At 41.6% G+C, this 19566-nt stretch overlaps 1 protein-coding gene across 2 annotated transcripts in view; it reads left to right on the forward strand.

Moving 5' to 3' along the window:
• Window positions 1-19566, forward strand: part of TFAP2D (transcription factor AP-2 delta) — a 66386-nt gene that overhangs the window by 31810 nt on the left and 15010 nt on the right. For both annotated transcript variants that reach the window (XM_075338829.1, XM_075338830.1), the window contains exons 4-6: window positions 5912-6077; window positions 11639-11757; window positions 15800-15941. In XM_075338829.1, coding sequence (XP_075194944.1) covers window positions 5912-6077; window positions 11639-11757; window positions 15800-15941 — 427 coding nt within the window. The remainder of the gene's footprint in view (window positions 1-5911; window positions 6078-11638; window positions 11758-15799; window positions 15942-19566) is intronic.

The raw sequence follows: 19566 nt of genomic DNA on the forward strand, positions 1-19566 counted from the left end.
AGGTGCGCTCCTCTGATAGGGGCTGAAAACCTAAATTATCGCCATAGGCTAAGAGCTCAAGACGACGGAAATTACTACACACACTGCATATAATATACAGTATATATATATATATATATATATATATATATATATATATATATATATTTACACATGCACAGTATATATATACACCACTCACGCATCCATTTCTATTAATTACAGTTCTTCTAATGTCCGCCCTGATCATATAATGTTCACTCTTCATATAATGACCGGCCTTATATGAGGACTGTGCTGATACAGAGTGGCGCTCTTATAGATCTTATATGTACTTTTCTGATTTTTTTTTTTTCTGCTTTTACCTTCCCATTTTATGTAATATACATTGTCTGATATCAGATCCTTTAAGTTGATTTATATCATTATTTACTTTCAAATTTTCAATATTTTACATTGTAAGACTGTCTCGTAGGGACTGTATAGAGGATGGATGGGGCACATCCAGGGTGGAGACTGTAGGAAGGATGGATAGGGCCACATCCAGGGTGGGGACTGTTTGAAGTATGGATAGGGCCACATCCAGGGTGGGGACTGTATGAAGTATGGATAGGGCCACATCCAGGGTGGGGACTGTAGGAAGGATGGATGGGGCCACATCCAGGGTGGGGACTGTAGGAAGGATGGGGACACATCCAGGGTGGGGACTGTAGGAAGGATGGATGGGGCATATCCAGGGTGGGGACTGTAGGAAGGATGGACGGGGGCACATCCAGGGTGGAGATTGTAGGAAGGATGGACGGGGGCACATCCAGGGTGGGGACTGTAGGAAGGATGGATAGGGCCACATCCAGGGTGGGGACTGTTTGAAGGATGGATGGGGCACATCCAGGGTGGGGACTGTAGGAAGGATGGATTGGGCCACATCCAGGGTGGGGACTGTTTGAAGTATGGATAGGGCCACATCCAGGGTGGGGACTGTTGGAAGGATGGATGGGCCCACATCTAGGGTGGGGATTGTAGGAAGGATGGATGGGGCACATCCAGGGTGGGGACTGTAGGAAGGATGGATGGGGGCACCTCCAGGGTGGGGGCTGTAGGAAGGATGGATGGGGGCACCTTCAGGGTGGGGACTGTAGGAAGGATGGATGGGGGCACATCCAGGGTGGGGACTGTAGGAAGGATGGATGGGGGCATCTCCAGGGTGGGGACTGTAGGAAGTATAGATAGGGGCACATCCAAGGTGGGAACTGTAGGAAGGATGGATGGGGCCACATCCAGGGTGGGGACTGTTGGAAGGATGGATGGGTCCATATCCAGGGTGGGGACTGTAGGAAGGATGGATGGGGCACATCCAGGGTGGGGACTGTAGGAAGGATGGATAGGGGCACATCCAGGGTGGGGACTGTAGAAAGGATGGATGGGGCCACATCCAGGGTGGGGACTGTAGGAAGGATGGATGGGGCCATATCCATGGTGGGGACTGTTGGAAGGATGGATGGGGCCACATCCAGGGTGGGGACTGTAGGAAGGATGGATGGGTCCACATCCATGGTGGGGACTGTTGGAAGGATGGATGGGTCCACATCCAGGGTGGGGACTGTAGGAAGGATGGATGGGGCACATCCAGGGTGGGGACTGTAGGAAGGATGGATAGGGGCACATCCAGGGTGGGGACTGTAGGAAGGTTGGATGGGAGCACTTCCATGGTGGGGACTGTAGGAAGGATGGATGGGGGCACATCCAGAGTGGGGACTGTAGTAAGGATGGATGGGAGCACATCCATGGTGGGGACTGTAGGAAGGATGGATGGGGACACAATCCTAGTGGAGACTGTAGGAGTGATGGATGGGAGCACATCCATGGTGGGGACTGTAGGAAGGATGGATGGGGACACAATCAGGGTGGAGACTGTAGGAGTGATGGATGGTGGCATATCCAGGGTGGGGACTGTAGGAAGGATGGATGGGGACACAATCAGGGTGGGGACTGTAGGAAGGATGGATGGGGCACATCCGGGGTGGGGACTGTAAGAAGGATGGATGGTGTCACATCCAGGGTGGGGACTATAGGAATGATGGATGGGGCACATCCAAGGTGGGGACTGTGGGAAGGATGGATGGGGCATATCCAGGGTGGGGACTGTAGGAAGGATGGATGGGGCATATCCATGGTGGGGACTGTAGGAAGGATGGATGGGGCACATCCAGGGTGGGGACTGTATGATGCATTGATGAGGGCACATCCAGTATGGGGTCTGTAGGAAGGATGGATCGGGGCGCATCCACTTTGAGGACTGTAGGAAGGATGGATGTGGGCACATCCACGATGGGAACTAGATGGGGTCACATCCAGGGTGGGGACTGTTGGAAGGATAAATGTGGGCACATTCAGGGTGGGGACTGTTAGAAAGATGGATGGGGGCACGTCCAGGGTGGGAACTGTAGGAAGGATGGATGGGGGCACATCCAGGGTGGGGACTGTAGGAACGATGGGTGGGGGCACATCCATAGTAGGGACTATAGAAGTCTATGGCTTACCATAGTTCTCTTTCTCGAAGTCTATGACATTTGGTCACTTACTGTGCTGCTATCTTCACTGCGCTCTCTTCTTCCCCCAGCAGTATATTTGTTTTCTCTTCCTCCTTCATGGAGCTGAAGAGATCGGAGAGTTTCCTAAAGTGAGTGTCCCTCATTGATGAGTATTTGGTGCAGCGTAGCAGGAAGTTGGTTTCATCTTCCACAGCCTCCAGGTCACAGTGTGGTCACAATTTGTGCTCCCTTGTAGCTCTGCTTGTGTCGGCCGGTTTTGATGGCCGGACTGTGTGCACTTTGTCTTTGCCGACTCAGGGTCCTGTGGTCTCTGGGGTCTGGGAGTTTCTCCAGATATGGAACCAGTCTGTAGTCTCTCTGTAGACTCCAATACATGGTCAGTTTCTGTGAGGTGTTGATATCGGTCGTCCAGGCACTGACACCTCTCCTGGTCCTCGTCTACCATCTTCCTGATTCTGGCTTTTGTCAGGCTGTTGTGATTGGTCATTTTGTCCAGATGGGTTGGGGTGAGCTGTTCCGGTGGTCCTGGTTCATTTTACACCTACATGTATCAGGATGGTGATCTATCTATCTATCCCTCTATCTATCCCTCTATCTATCCCTCTATCTATCTATCCCTCTATCTATCCCTCTATCTATCTATCTATCCCTCTATCTATCTATCTATCTATCATCTACCTAGGTGTATTTGCCCACATGAGAGTGATATTTACAAATAAACTCTTTTACACGTCTTTCATAGTCAATTTGAGTTTGTACCCAAAAAGACACTGGTCTTAAAATCTCATGTCTCACCAATACATCATACGTTACTTGGACAGGACAAAAAATAGATAACAAAACGAGGATTGTATGTTAAATCATGTCTAATTTTGTGTGTTTTGATTGAACACTCCATCCCAAACAAGGGAAATATTACCTGTATGGGATACATGTTAGAAATATTTGAGAACATCGGAATTCATCTGATTGAACCAATTGTCTTTTCTGATTTTTCCTCTGCAATATGAGGAAAGGAGGAATATTAACTCTGGAACCCCTGATAAGCAATAATTGGTTATTGTTTGTACACTAGCAATTTGCTTACTCTTGTCACTGAAGGCAGTAACTTGTGGAATATTAGAAAATTTAGTTCTTATCTTCTAGACGTTCAAGAGGGGGGAGCACGGAATGTCCTTGATCTTATGTCTATATATGTAGGGATACTCTTAGGATATCCTTTATATTACCATTTCTTAGACTGTTCTGAAACTATGTATTTGTTCTACACTATAGTGGAGGAACATGAGCATCTTGTTCGGGTGGAGGATACAATATCACAGGAAATTGTTCATAATAGTGAGTTTTGTATAAAGATAGAAAGGTACATAGTAATTTGACAGGAATGTCCAAGAAATGTAAATTTGTATACGAGCTGAGAAGGGTGAATTTAATATCCTCTTCCATGTTACTCAGAAAAGAGCAAAATTCTTCCAGTTCATCAACAGTCCTCCATCCAAATTATTAACATGATGTGCATTTTTCACAACCACCAACATATTGGTGAGACACATAGGCAAGATCCTCATTAAGTGTAGCCATGACCGAGTTAGCACATGTAGGCATTATCCTCGTACCCATGGCAGTCCCATATACATGTACATAGAAATTATCTACAAAGAGGGAGTTTTTTCCCTTTAATGCAAGTTCTGAGAGAGTCAGATAGAATCACGTACTTACTATCCATAGTATACATTGCATTAGACATCTGTTTTCGGAAAGCCATGAGACCTCTGTCATGGTCTATTAACAAATAAAGACATTCTACATCTAATGAAAATTAGAAATGATCTTACGTTACAGTTTTTAAAATGCCATCTCATTTTAATCCTATATTATTAAATATAGAACCTGTTCCAGATACAATAAGTTTTCCAGATGGGTTTACAAAAGGTTTATGAACTTTAGGGAATACAAAAAATATGACTGAAATATTAGGTTATTCCATAATGAAGCGAATCATATTTGTATCATTAAAATCCCTTTCAGAAATGTAGCAATTTGCTTCATAACTACAAACTTGGGACTGGCACTTACATGTTATATATCAGTGCTGCTTTCTTTCTTTCTTTCTTTCTTTCTTTCTTTCTTTCTTTCTTTCTTTCTTTCTTTCTTTCTTTCTTTCTTCTTTCTTTCTCTCTTTCTTTATTTTTCTTTCTTTCTCTTTTTATTTTGCTTTTTCTTCCTTTCTTTTTTCTTTCTTTTTTTCTTTCTTTATTTCTTTCTCTCTTTCTTTCTCGCTATCTTTTTCTCTTTATCTTTCTTTTTTCACTCTTTTTTCTCTCTATCTTGTTTCTTTTTTCTCTGTATTTTTCTTTTTTCCTTCTTTTTTTCTTTCTCTTTTTATTGTGCTTTCTATTCCTTTCTTTTTTCTTTTTTTTCTCTCTCTTTATTTTTCTCTTTCTTTCTCGATATCTTTTTTCTCTTTATCTTTCTTTTTTCACTATTTTTCTCTCTATCTTGCTTTCTTTTTTCTCTGTATTTTTCTTTTTTTCCTTTCTTTCTTTCTCGTTTCTCTTTCTTTTTTCTTTCTCTCTATATTTCTTTCCCTCTATCTGTTTTTTTCTCTATCTTGCTTCCTTTTCTCTGTATCTTCTTTTCTATTTCTTTTTTTCATTCGTACTTTCTCTTTCTTTCTATCTCTTTATTTTTTTCTCTCTATCTTTCTCTAGATGTGTGTTTTTTTTCCTCTCTATCTTGCTTTCTTTTTTCCCTCTGTCTTCTTTTCTGTCTGTCTTTCTTTCTTGTTCTTTTTTTCATTCATTCATTCATTCATTCATTCATTCTTTCTCTCTTACTTTACTTTTCTATCTTTTGTTCTCTACCTTTCTTTTCTCTATCTTTTTATTCTTTCTTTCTATCTTTATATTTCCTTTGTCTCTTTCTTTTTTTCTCTTTCTTTCTATCTTTTCTTTCTTTCTTTCTTTCTTTCTTTCTTTCTTTCTCCACATAGTATGCAGAATCCAACAATCAAATGTGTATTTACAAAACAGAAGTGGGAAGAATATCTAAGATTGTATATCATTTTAAAGACCTATTGTATTCTATTATTTTTTTACATTTTCCTTAATAAATAATTAACATTTCATTTAGAATTAAGAATATTTTAAAGAACCGGGATTCATGAGGTCACAAATCTTAACTTTACAAAGCAATAAGTGATAACAAATACAAATCTTAGTAATACAGGGCAGTACACCTGTGAGACAGACAGAACTCTCCTGCATTATTATTCTACATAAAATGAGTAAATTGATCATTGTGGCTGGATTTAGGTAAAATTTGTGAATATACTACGTGAGCAGTCATAACATTTGCTTCTTGTTGCCTTCTCCTCTCAGGAGGTACCTGCGTAGTGAACCCCACAGACCTGTTCTGCTCGGTTCCTGGCCGACTCTCTTTGCTAAGCTCCACATCGAAATACAAGGTCACCATAGCAGAAGTGAAAAGACGTCTCTCTCCCCCTGAATGCCTCAACGCTTCTCTCCTAGGTGGTATATTACGAAGGTAAATGCAGGTCAATATTACTATGTTTGTATTAGGCAATTATGAAAAGAATCGAACTATATCCACATAGAAAATCTAATGTATAAATGCTGTGGAGAAGGTACTAGATGTCCAATATGATTTAGTGCCTTGAAACAAGTTTAACCCTTTGCGATCTTCTATGTGCCTCGATCAATAGCGATTACGGCACATAGGCGTTAGAGAGGAACAGTGCACTCCTTCTCTTACCTCTACGGGTCCCCTGTGAAACAATCACGGAGGAGCCGAGGGTTCTCTCGGCAACCGGAGGTCACATGATGACCTCCGGGTCTGCTATGTATGGTGGCCTGTGAGACTCAGCCTGCAGCAGGGTCTAACAGGCAATCTGCAGCCTGAAACTACCAGTATAATGCATTGCTATGCTACTGTTGGATGGCAATGCACTATACCAGCGATCAAACTAAGAAGAGTTAAAGTCCCTTATAGGGACTAAGTAAAAAAGTTAGGAAAAGTAAAAAAAAAAAATCACAAAAAAATCTAAAACAAATTATACCAAAAAATACATTTATTTATATAAAAATAAACAAAAAAGTACACGTATTTGGTATCGCTGCATCCAGTCCCACCTGATCTATAAAATTATAATATTACCTTATTTTCAATAAAAAAGGATTTTTAATCTATTCCTGGCGCTGGAAACCTCTTTTTCTCTTTTTCTATGATCTATAAAACTGTTACACTTTTTAACTCCTTTTTAACCCCTTCAGTGAACAGTTTAATAAAAAATGCATCAAAAATGCTTTTTAATTTTACTGCAGAAAAAAAGTGAAATAAATTGCAATCAAAAAGTTGAACATAAACAAAAATGGTATTACTGAAAATTCCACCTTGTCCCACAAAAAAAGCTGCCACATAACTCCATAAGTGGAAAAGTAAAAAAAAAAGTTAGAGGTCTGAGAATACAGTAATGCTCCCAAAAATTATTTTTTCTAAAAACTTGTTTTTATTGTATAAAAGCGGCAAAACATATAAACATGATATAAATGGGGTATCGCTGTAACCATACTGACCCGAAGAATATACCTGTGTTGTTACTTTTACCAAACAATGAACAGCATAAAAACAAATCTCAAACAAGCACTTCCTGAATTGCTGTTTCATGTTAATTTTACCTACCAAAAATGAGAATAAAAAATGATCCAAAAATGTTATGTGACCGAAAATGATACCAATAAAAATGTCAACTCATCCCACAAAAACCAAGAGCTCACATGGATGGCTCTCCAAACGCAACATGGCGTCCGTTATCTATTTCATACAATTTTGCACTCTAAAATTAAAATGACGCCCCTTCCCTTCCAAGCTCTGCCTCGCGCCCAAACAGTTGTATTCCACCACATATGAGGCATCAGTGTACTCAGGAGAAATTGTACAATAAATTTTAAGGTGCATTTTTCCTATTACCCTCGTGAAAAAAAGCTATCTGGTTAAAGTAACAATATAGCGGTGAAAAGTATTTTTTCATTTTCACGGCTCAACATTATAAACGTCTGTGAAGCCCCCGGGGGATCCAGGTGCTCACCAACCATCTAGATAAATTCCATGAGGGGTCTAGTTTTCAAAAATGGGGTCACATGTGGTGGAGCTCCCCTGTTTAAGCATCTCAGGGGCGTCCGCTAATGATTCCAGCCAATTTTGCAGTCAAATGGCGCTCCTTCCCTTCCGAGCCCTGCCGTGTGCCCAAACAGTAGAATTCTACCACATATGAGGTATCGACGTACTCAGGATAAATTGCATAATAAATTTTATGGTGCATTTTTTCCTGATACCCTTGTGAAAGAGCTATCTGATTGAAGTAACATTTTTTTGGTAAGCATGTATTTTTTATTTTCATGGCTCAACGTTATAAACTTCTATTAAGCCCCCAAGGCTTCAATTCCAGTCAATTTTGCAGTCTAATAGCCCTCCCCCTCCCTAGGGAAGCTCCACTGTTTAGGCACCTCAGAGAGTCTCCAAATGCGACATGGTGTCCACTAACGATTCCAGTTAATTTTGCTTTTAAAAACTCAAATGGCACACCTTCCCTTCCGAGCCCTGCCGTGCGCCCAAACAGTAGATTAACACCCCATATGAAGTATTGGCGTACTCGGGAGAAATTGGACAACAAACTATATGGTGCATTTTTTTCTGATACCCTTGTGAAAATGCAAAAATTGAGGCTAAAGTAACATTTTTGTGGGAAGAAGTAAAACTTTTATTTTTTCTTTCCACATTGCTTTGGTTCCTGTGAAGCACCTAAAGGGTTAATAAACTTCTTGAATGTGGCTTTGAGCAGTGTGAGGGGTGCAGTTTTCAGAATGGTGTCACTTTTGGGTATTTTCTGTCACCTAGGCCTCTCAAAGTCACTTCAAATGTGATGTGGTCTCTAAAAAGATGATTTTCTAAATTTTGTTGGAAAAATGAGAAATTGCTTATGAACTTTGACCCCTTCTAACTTCATAACAGAAAAAGTTATGTTTAAAAAATTGCGCTGATGTAAAGCAGACATGTGGGATATGTTTATCAAATATTTTGTGTGACGTGTGGTTTAAGGGCACAAAACATAAAATTTTGAAAATTGCAAAATTTTTACAATTTTCGCCAAAATTTTGACATTTTATAAATAAACGCAAAAGATATAATCTTGATTTTACACTATTCTGAAGTACAATATGTCACGAAAAAACAATCTCAGAATCACTGGGATCCATTGAAGTGTTCCAGAGTTATAACCTGTCAAAGTGACACTGATCAGAAATGAAAAATAGGCCCGGTCACGAATGCAAAAACAGGCTCTGGCGCGAAAGGGTTAAATTAGACTCCGTTTATCTATCATAAGTAGGGTGATTGAGACATATTTAACCTGTTGCTTCTTATTATTCTTACGCCATCTATGGTGGCTGTACAAATTTTGGGGGAGTTGTACACAACAATGTAAAGATATTTTTCTATCCCTGTTAATTCTGATCTATACTATATGGATTACAGCAATGGCATCCGTATTACAAGAGTAAAACATGCAGTCAATATGAGGCCTCTTGACAGAGGTGATCCAGCCCAGGGTCTGCACCTCATTTTTCAATGGTTGGGAAGAACCCATGAATGGATCACCAAGTTCTACAAGCTTAGCAAACAAAGATGAGGGCAATTAAGGGGTTCTCCAAAAATTAGATAAAATCGTGTTTCAATATATAGTTCAAACTGCAGTCCATCCTAGGCAAGTGTCAGTACCAGCTGCAGATTGAAGATATACAGCTCCCAAGATCTGTGTTTCAACTTAGAACAGCTGTATCACATACAGTATATCAGTCAGAAATGGCTGTGATGTATGAAACAATATTTTAACCCATGTTGAGATTGACAAGGATATTTCCAGCTACATCCCCCTCCTCCCTCACTCTGTTACCTTTATAGCAGGTCACAGAGACTGGCATAACAGGAGAACAAATTAACACTAATGAGAAGGAACCTGAAGATAACCCCCATTTTGGTCAGTGATAAAGAGATATACAGTTAGGTCCAGAAATATTTGGACAGTGACACAAGTTTTGTTATTTTAGCTGTTTACAAAAACATGTTCAGAAATACAATTATATATATAATATGGGCTGAAAGTGCACACTCCCAGCTGCAATATGAGAGTTTTCACATCCAAATCGGAGAAAGGGTTTAGGAATCATAGCTCTGTAATGCATAGCCTCCTCTTTTTCAAGAGACCAAAAGTAATTGGACAAGGGACTCTAAGGGCTGCAATTAACTCTGAAGGCGTCTCCCTCGTTAACCTGTAATCAATGAAGTAGTTAAAAGGTCTGGGGTTGATTACAGGTGTGTGGTTTTGCATTTGGAAGCTGTTGCTGTGACCAGACAACATGCGGTCTAAGGAACTCTCAATTGAGGTGAAGCAGAACATCCTGAGGCTGAAAAAAAAGAAAAAATCCATCAGAGAGATAGCAGACATGCTTGGAGTAGCAAAATCAACAGTCGGGTACATTCTGAGAAAAAAGGAATTGACTGGTGAGCTTGGGAACTCAAAAAGGCCTTGGCGTCCACAGATGACAACAGTGGTGGATGATCGCCGCATACTTTCTTTGGTGAAGAAGAACCCGTTCACAACATCAACTGAAGTCCAGAACACTCTCAGTGAAGTAGGTGTATCTGTCTCTAAGTCAACAGTAAAGAGAAGACTCCATGAAAGTAAATACAAAGGGTTCACATCTAGATGCAAACCATTCATCAATTCCAAAAATAGACAGGCCAGAGTTAAATTTGCTGAAAAACACCTCATGAAGCCAGCTCAGTTCTGGAAAAGTATTCTATGGACAGATGAGAGAAAGATCAACCTGTACCAGAATGATGGGAAGAAAAAAGTTTGGAGAAGAAAGGGAACGGCACATGATCCAAGGCACACCACATCCTCTGTAAAACATGGTGGAGGCAACGTGATGGCATGGGCATGCATGGCTTTCAATGGCACTGGGTCACTTGTGTTTATTGATGACATAACAGCAGACAAGAGTAGCCGGATGAATTCTGAAGTGTACCGGGATATACTTTCAGCCCAGATTCAGCCAAATGCCGCAAAGTTGATCGGATGGCGCTTCATAGTACAGATGGACAATGACCCCAAGCATACAGCCAAAGCTACCCAGGAGTTCATGAGTGCAAAAAAGTGGAACATTCTGCAATGGCCAAGTCAATCACCAGATCTTAACCCAATTGAGCATGCATTTCACTTGCTCAAATCCAGACTTAAGACGGAAAGACCCACAAACAAGCAAGACCTGAAGGCTGCGGCTGTAAAGGCCTGGCAAAGCATTAAGAAGGAGGAAACCCAGTGTTTGGTGATGTCCATGGGTTCCAGACTTAAGGCAGTGATTGCCTCCAAAGGATTCGCAACAAAATATTGAAAATAAAAATATTTTGTTTGGGTTTGGTTTATTTGTCCAATTACTTTTGACCTCCTAAAATGTGGAGTGTTTGTAAAGAAATGTGTACAATTCCTACAATTTCTATCAGATATTTTTGTTCAAACCTTCAAATTAAACGTTACAATCTGCACTTGAATTCTGTTGTAGAGGTTTCATTTCAAATCCAATGTGGTGGCATGCAGAGCCCAACTCGCGAAAATTGTGTCACTGTCCAAATATTTCTGGACCTAACTGTAATTCTGACTGAGGTATGTGTGATACAACTCTTGAGGTATGTGTGATACAGCTCTTGTCAGTTGACACACAGGTCTCAGGAGCCGTATATCTTCAGTCTGAAGCCTGTCCTGGCACAATACTAAAACAAGCTGTTGTTTGAATTATACCGAGGAAGCCATTTTATCCCCTTTAACAAAAGCATCCTCTAATGGAGGTGGAGGCAAATATTCAGCCTGGGTGATTGTAAGCGTGGTTGTGCCAAAATGATGTCCTATTTTAATCTTTTATGTTATTCCAACAGGAAAAAAAATGTGGTCTATAATTTATTTAGGTACAAAAAAATCGATAGTTTTGTTGTTCTATCTTGATAATCAATTGGAGGCTTTTACTTTTTTGCAGGGCAAAGTCAAAAAATGGAGGTCGCTGTTTAAGAGAGAAGTTGGACAGACTTGGTCTAAACTTACCTGCAGGAAGGCGAAAAGCTGCTAACGTAACACTGTTGACATCTTTAGTGGAAGGTAAGATCGCCTCCCACCCACAGCCCTCGCAACTCGGATTCAGATTAACTATGCCATTCTCCAGTCCTCAAACAATTGTAAATCTTCACCGTTGTTCAGAACCTTCAGATCTGAGGAATATATCCCACTTGTCTTTGATCATTTTATATGAAGTCACACAGTGGATGAGAAGATAAAGCACCTGGATTGGAGTTCTGCTTTCCGTCAGAGTGGGATGAAAGTACCTCCTCACATACTGGGCATTACTAACCCTCTTCCTTTTATTCCCTTGAATGTTTGGAAGTGCTGATCAAATCGAGCAAGGTCTTTCTTCTAAGGTCTTAAGAGATCTTTCAAATACACTTCTAATAATTTCTCTTCATTATTCACTTGTCTCAGCCGTCACGTGTTTTCTCAGCCGAGAATGAGAAACTTTCCCTGAAATTGGCATTTCTATTGAAGAATTGAGCAATCCATAGATTTTCATTTTTTTTCTAAGATCGTAAACCTTGTGGATTTAGCCCTGGAAGGTGTTTGAAAATGTGTATGTTCTGATTGGTTAACTTGAGGATTTTAATTTACTTTTTAGTATATTTTCTTGATTTTAAAGAGGTTGTCTCATCACAAACGACCAGAAATGATTGAGTTGATGCAAAGCGAATCTACTTTGTGTTGAACATGTTTTAACAGTTCACAACCTCAAAAATTGCCTAAAATGACCACCACCATGTTGAGGATTGCAGAAGATTGCAACAACTAGAGAAGGATCATATGACCTTCTGCTGAGGCCGAGCAAGTTTTCCCATAATTCCTTACAGCTATCACTTCACATGATATAGCACAATCAGGAAGGACTATCAAAGCCACTATAAAAGCACAGGTTGGAAAAGCAGCAGTCATATTGTAGTGAATGTGGATAGTGAGGGAATATCACAGCTTGCATCTTAGCCATAGAGGAAGAGTGAGAAAGCCAAAAAACATTGAAGAAACTTTAAGCCGGTTTCACACATTCAGCATTTCGCCGCTTTGTCGGATCCGTCACACTCCAGTACAATGCAATACAGTACAATGGCATCGCGGCAAGCTCCCGTCACATGCTGTCATGTGACCAGAGCATGTTAACGGAGCTTGCCGCGATGCCATTGTACTGTATTACAAAGTACTGGAGTGTGATGGATCCGGCAAAGCGGCGAAATGCTGAATGTGTGAAACCGGCTTAAAGAGTGTGTGACAAAACAGCAGGAAGATTAGAGTGTGAGGAAAGGGAGAGAGACAGTACTGTCACTTTGTTACCTCTTACCATCCATTTATCCATAGCTATATATGGGGAGATCACTTTGTCATTAATAATACTAGAGGAGGAGTCCACCAACTTTAAGGAAAATATCGATTACGGTCTTCGATAGGTACTCGGTTTATGTTTATTCATTACTTTCTCGAACCAACATAATTTGCAAAACTGTGCTACCAATGTCACGAGTGACATCAATCTATGTCCCTAACTAGCTCACAATCTTATTTTCAGATCACTCACACTGGGACCAATTCAATAGAAAGCCAAGGATACCCAAGTATTCGTAGACAGAACACACAAACTTTAGTTCTCTAGGCTCAAATATTAACTGGCGCTACAAAACCACATGGCTAACCACTGAGCAACATGGCTGCCTGTACCAAGATATATATTGCTTTTCATCAGTACTTTGCCATATTTATCTAGACATATGTCTCATGCTCTAAATTTTTACGGAAAAAGCGTTCACCGGTAATAATAACCTTAAATTGTTGGGTTGCTCATTGAGGTGCTCATATGCATTAGATGAAAATTGACCGATGAACAAATAATCGTTGACCAAATTCGTTCGTAAGATGGCTCCATAAAGACTTTAAATTACATTGGGCAGTGTCTGATGCAGCCCTAAATGTCCAATGTTGAGAACAGCCAGGACAAGATTCATATGAAGGTTCTTAAAACAGATGAATATTTTAAGAAATGCTGGGAGGTACGGTTACTTTACAGCGCTGGTGTTCTGGGTTAAGGTCTGACCAAGAAGAATATATATAACAATTATATGTTCTCCTCATGTTTCTTCCAGTTTCATCCAACACTCCAAAGACATACTGATAGGGAATTTAGATTGTGAGCCCCGATATGGATAGTGATCATAATGTAAGTAGAGCTCTGTGGAATATGATGGTGCTATATAAGCAGTGTGACAGCTTATGGAACTATCATTAGTTGCCAAAAAGATCCATCGACATTTCGCCTCTACAGTTTATTGGATGAAAAAACGTGCCCAACAGGGTCCTCAACAACTAAGAATGCTCATGATTTGTTCACCAATCAAAACTAACAATTGTTGGCTTCTTTAATCCAGTGGATGATAGCTATAGTCTAAATTGGCCATTTCCATTAAGTTTGATCCAATGTATATGACCATCTAAGTTTACAATCCATGATCCATTGTCTTATCTAATTCCACCATTCTATTGCTTTCCTCTCGACAGGAGAGGCTCTACATTTAGCCTAAGATTCATCCAATGTGCATGACCATCTTTAGTTAATTTACAGTCCACAATCTATTGTTTGATCTAATTCCACCATTTTTATTGGCCCTTCAAGTCCCTTGATGGCCCTTGAGGTCCCTTCCAACTCTACCATTCTATAATGGAAATCTTCAAACGGAAGCTGGATAAAAATATAGCTGGGATGATTTAAGAAAGCCTGCACTCGCAGGGGGTTGGATCCGATGGCCCTTGAGGTCCCTTCCAACTCTACCATTCTATGATTGTATTGTTTTATTCTCGGCAAGAGAGGCTCTACATTTAGACTAAGTTTCATCCAAAGTGTTTTCCATCTTTAGTTCATTTACAGTCTACAATCCATTGTCTCATCTAATTCCACCATTTTTATTGGCCCTTGAGGTCCCTCGATGGCCCTTGAGGTCCCTTCCAACTCTACCATTCTATAATGGAAATATTCAAATGGAAGTTGGATAAACCTATAGCTTGGATTAACAAAGCCTGCACTCGCAGAGGGTTGGATCCGATGGCCTTTGAGATCCCTTCCAACTCTACCATTCTATGATTGTATTGTTTTATTCTCGGCAAGAGAGGTTCTACATTTAGCCCAAGTTTGATCCAATGTGTATGACCAGTTAAGCTGGTGTCACACTAAACGACAGCGACAACGACGTCGCTGTTACGTCACCATTTTCGGTGACGTAACAGCGACCTTGTAAGTCGCTGTTATGATCGCTGCTTAGCTGTCAAACACAGCAGAAGCAGCGATCATAAGGTCGCTGTGCTACATGTTCAGAGAGCAGGGAGCCGCGCTTAGCGCTGGCTCCTTGCTCTCCTGCAGCACACATCGGGTTAATTAACCCGATGTGTGCTGCAGCTACATGTCACAGTTCAGAGAGCAGGGAGCCGCGCTTAGCGCTGGCTCCTTGCTCTCCTGCAGCACACATCGGGTTAATTAACCCGATGTGTGCTGCAGCTACATGTCACAGTGCAGAGAGCAGGGAGCCGCGCGCACTGCTTAGCGCTGGCTCCTTGCTCTCCTTGCTACAGTATACATCGGGTTAATTACCCGATGCGTACTGCAGCCACATGTCACAGTGCAGGAGCCGGCACTGGCAGCAAGAGCGGAGGCTGGTAACCAGCGTAAACATCGGGTAACCAGGGAAAGGTCTTCCCTTGGTTACCCGATGTTTACGCTGGTTACAGCTTACCGCAGCTGCCAGTGCCGGCTCCTGATCGCTTCATTTCGTCGCTCTCTCGCTGTCACACACAGCGATGTGTGTGTCACAGCGGGAGAGTGACGACCAAAAAATGAAGCTGGACATTCAGCAACGACCGGCGACCTCACAGCAGGGGCCAGGTCGTTGCTGGATGTCACACACAGCGACAGCGACGGGACGTCGCTGCAACGTCACAGAAAATGGTGACGTAGCAGCGACGTCGTTGTCGTCGTCGTTATGTGTGACACCAGCTTTAGTTTGTAGTCCACGATCCATTGTCTGATCTAATTACACCATTTCTATTGTTTTGTTCCCGGTAGGAGAGGCGCTACATTTAGCCCGAGATTTTGGATACACTTGTGAGACAGAGTTTCCAGCAAAGGCTGTGGGAGAACATCTGGCTAGACAACATATGGAACAGAAGGAACAGACTGCAAGGAAAAAGATGATACTTGCCACAAAGTAAGTTCTTAGGGGCTTTGGCAATCTTTCTTCATGAATTTTTTTGTGCTAGTTTTACAAACTTTTTTAAAACTCTTACTTTGTGACAGTGAGAGTGTTTTTGCTACTACGACTAAAGAAGTCTTTGTGGCTTTTAATGTTTGTAAAAAGTCACACGAATGTTCAAAGATTAGAAATGTCTCTATTATTAGCGGAGTCACTAAATTAGAGAAGCTCCACTGGTAGGCCCAGCTTGTTACGGAATTACATGGTCAGGCATGCATTTTCTTGGCCACAATGTAATAAAAAATTTCTACAGCTGATTCTGCCAAAAGAAGCTTAACTTAGAGATCACAGCTGATCTGCTTGGATTAGAGAAGCATAATGTCATGATTCATGCATCGCCCTGCCGCTGCTGAGCCGGTGAAGGTATCCGTTCCGAGGTTTGGTCTCAGGGGAGGGGCCTGTTTGGTATTACCTCGTTCCGGGGGTCACGCCACCTTATATTGGTGCTGCTGCCTCCGGGACACTACCAGTGATATTTCCGGCTTTGCTACATGCTCTTCTCTTGTGAGAAGTACTCTGTTTCGTGTCCTGCTACCCGGTACCATTTGTCCTGACCTCTGACCCTTCTGCCCGACCTGACCTCCGTCCCTCCTGCCCTTTCTGACCTCTGTCCCACTTGTCCTGCCTGACCTCTGTCCCTTCTGCCTGTTCTGTCCTCCATCTGTCCTGCCCAACCTTCCCTTTCTAATTCTGTGTCCTTCGGATTCTGGTCCTGCTCTGTGTCCTCCACCTACTCCCCCGTGTTCACTTGTTCTCCCGGCATCCAACCTCGGCTCTGTTTCTTGACTTCTGCTTGTTTCCTCCCGGATACAGACCTGAAATTCTGGCATTGACCCTTTCAGTTTGACTATCCCTACTCTGTGTTTGCGACTTCTAGTGGGCTTCTTAATTATTGCACTCAGGAGTAGTCTCATACCTGAGTCCCAGCGACACCTAGTGGTAGCCTAACACATAATACACAATGATCATTTGATCAGTTACCATCATTGTATTTTCATGCAAAATTCCCTTTAAAAGACATTGAAAAGTATATTATCCAGTTGGAATTATTACAAAATACCAAACTTATTAGTTCCAAATTGAGGCACAACAGAAGAATACTTATTTGTGTTGCGAAGATTTATGTATTTCTGTTGAGTCGACTTACGTATGGACCTGATCCCAATTTGTCCAGATGGTTCAATCTGAGTGACCATAGATGGAAGCTTAGCTCCTATAACTTACTGAGATGTAGACCCAATCTTTTTTTTAAATATATATAAAAACAGTAGCATCTAGCTAACAATATCAATGAAAGAACCAAACATACAGACACTGAGTAGATCATTATTCAATTTGTTGGGAAAAAATCAGTTAGAAAACGACTTAGGTGGATCCTTTTATGTCTCCGTCTTCTACACCGTGTGCAGAATTATTAGGCAAATAAGTATTTTGATCACATGATACTTTTTATACTTGTCGTCCTACTCCAAGCTGTAAAGGCTTGAGAGCCAACTACCAATTAAGTAAATCAGGTGATGTGCATCTCTGTAATGAGGAGGGGTGCGGTGTAATGACATCAACACCCTATATAAAAGGTGCTTAATTATTAGGCAACTTCCTTTGGCAAAATGGGTCAGATGAGAGATTTGACAGGCTCTGAAAAGTCCAAAATTGTGAGATGTTTTACAGAGGGATGCAGCAGTCTTGAAATTGCCAAACTTTTGCTGCGCGATCACCAAACCATCAAGCGTTTCATGGCAAATAGCCAACAGGGTCGCAAGAAGCGTGTTGGGCAAAAAAGGCGCAAAATAACTGCCCATGAATTGAGGAAAATGAAGCATGAAGCTGCCAAGATGCCATTTGCCAACAGTTTGGCCATATTTCAGAGCTGCAACGTTACTGGAGTATCAAAAAGCACAAGGTGTGCCATACTCAGGGACATGGCCAAGGTAAGGAAGGCTGAAAAATGACCACCTTTGAACAAGAAAAATAAGATAAAATGTCAAGACTGGTCCAAGAAATATCTTAAGACTGATTTTTCAAAGGTTTTATGGACTGATGAAATGAGAATGACTCTTGATGGTCCAGACGGATGGGCCAGAGGCTGGATCAGTAAAGGGCAGAGAGCTCCTCTCCGACTCAGATGCCAGCAAGGTGGAGGTGGGGTACTGGTATGGGTCGGTATCATCAAAGATGAACTTGTGGGCCCTTATCGGGTTGAGGATGCAGTGAAGCTCAACTCCCAGACCTACTGCCAGTTTCTGGAAGACAACTTCCTCAAGCAGTGGTACAGGAAGAAGTCGGTATCGTTCAAGAAAAACATGATTTTCATGCAGGACAATGCTCCCTCACATGCATCCAACTACTCCACAGCATGGCTGGCCAGTAAAGGTCTAAAACATGAAAAAATAATGGCATGGCCCCCTTGTTCACCTCATCTGGACCCCATAGAGAACCTGTGGTCCCTCATAAAATGTAAGATCTACAGGGAGGGAAAACCGTACACCTCTCGGAACAGTGTCTGGAGGCTGTGGTGGCTGCTGCACGCAAAGTTGATAGTAAACAGATCAAGCAATGACAGAATCTATGGATGGTCGGCTGCTGAGTGTCATCATAAAAAAAGGTGGCCATATTGGTCACTAATTTTTTTGGGTTTTGTTTTTCCATGTCAGGAATGTTTATTTCTAAATTTTGTGCAGTTATATTGGTTTACCTGGTGAAAATAAACAAGTGAGATGGGAATATATTTGGTTTTTATCAAGTTGCCTAATAATTCTGCACAGTAATAGTTACTTGCAAAAACAGATATACCCTAAATCTAAAAAAAAACACTTCAACTTCCAAAAATATTAAACTTTGACATTTATGAGTATTTTGGGTTGATTGAGAACATAGTTGTTGATCAATAATAAAAATAATCCTCTAAAATACAACTTGCCTAATAATTCTGCACACAGTGTAGATAACCAAACAGATTTCAATCATACCTCAACATTAAGCTCGAAAAGTCCTATTAATTCTATTACACTATCAAGCTGTAAGATAGGACTTTACTAAGTGTCTAAGTTTTGGTCTTCAAGTGGAATAATATTCACTCTCTTAGAAAATTATGAGACATTACTTGATTCTTCCCCTGGTTCCCATATGCATGGTGGATTATTTCTGTGAACCAGTAAGCACCTTTTCTGTCCACTACTTTAAGATTGATGGCTTACCCTTAGGGGTACTTTGCACGTTGCGACATCGCACCTGCGATATCGTCGGGGTCAAATCGAAAGTGACGCACATTCGGCGCCGGTAACGATGTCACAACGTGTAAAGCCTAGGAGAGAAGATGAACGAGCGTGAAACAGTCAAAAATCGGTGATCTGTGTCATGTCGTTCATTTTCATAATGTCGGTGCGTCCGCAGGTACAATGTTGTTCCTCATTCCTGCGGCAGCACACATCGCTGTGTGTGAAGCCGCAGGAGCGAGGAACATCTCCTTACCTGCCGCCACCGGCAATGCGGAAGGAAGGAGGTGGGCGGCATGTTACGTCCCGCTCATCTCCGCCCCTCCGCATCTATTGGCCGCCTGCCGTATGACGTCGCTGTGACG

The sequence above is a fragment of the Anomaloglossus baeobatrachus genome, chromosome 3 (genome assembly GCF_048569485.1).
Source record: "Anomaloglossus baeobatrachus isolate aAnoBae1 chromosome 3, aAnoBae1.hap1, whole genome shotgun sequence".
In the NCBI taxonomy this organism is placed as follows: Eukaryota; Metazoa; Chordata; class Amphibia; order Anura; family Aromobatidae; genus Anomaloglossus; species Anomaloglossus baeobatrachus.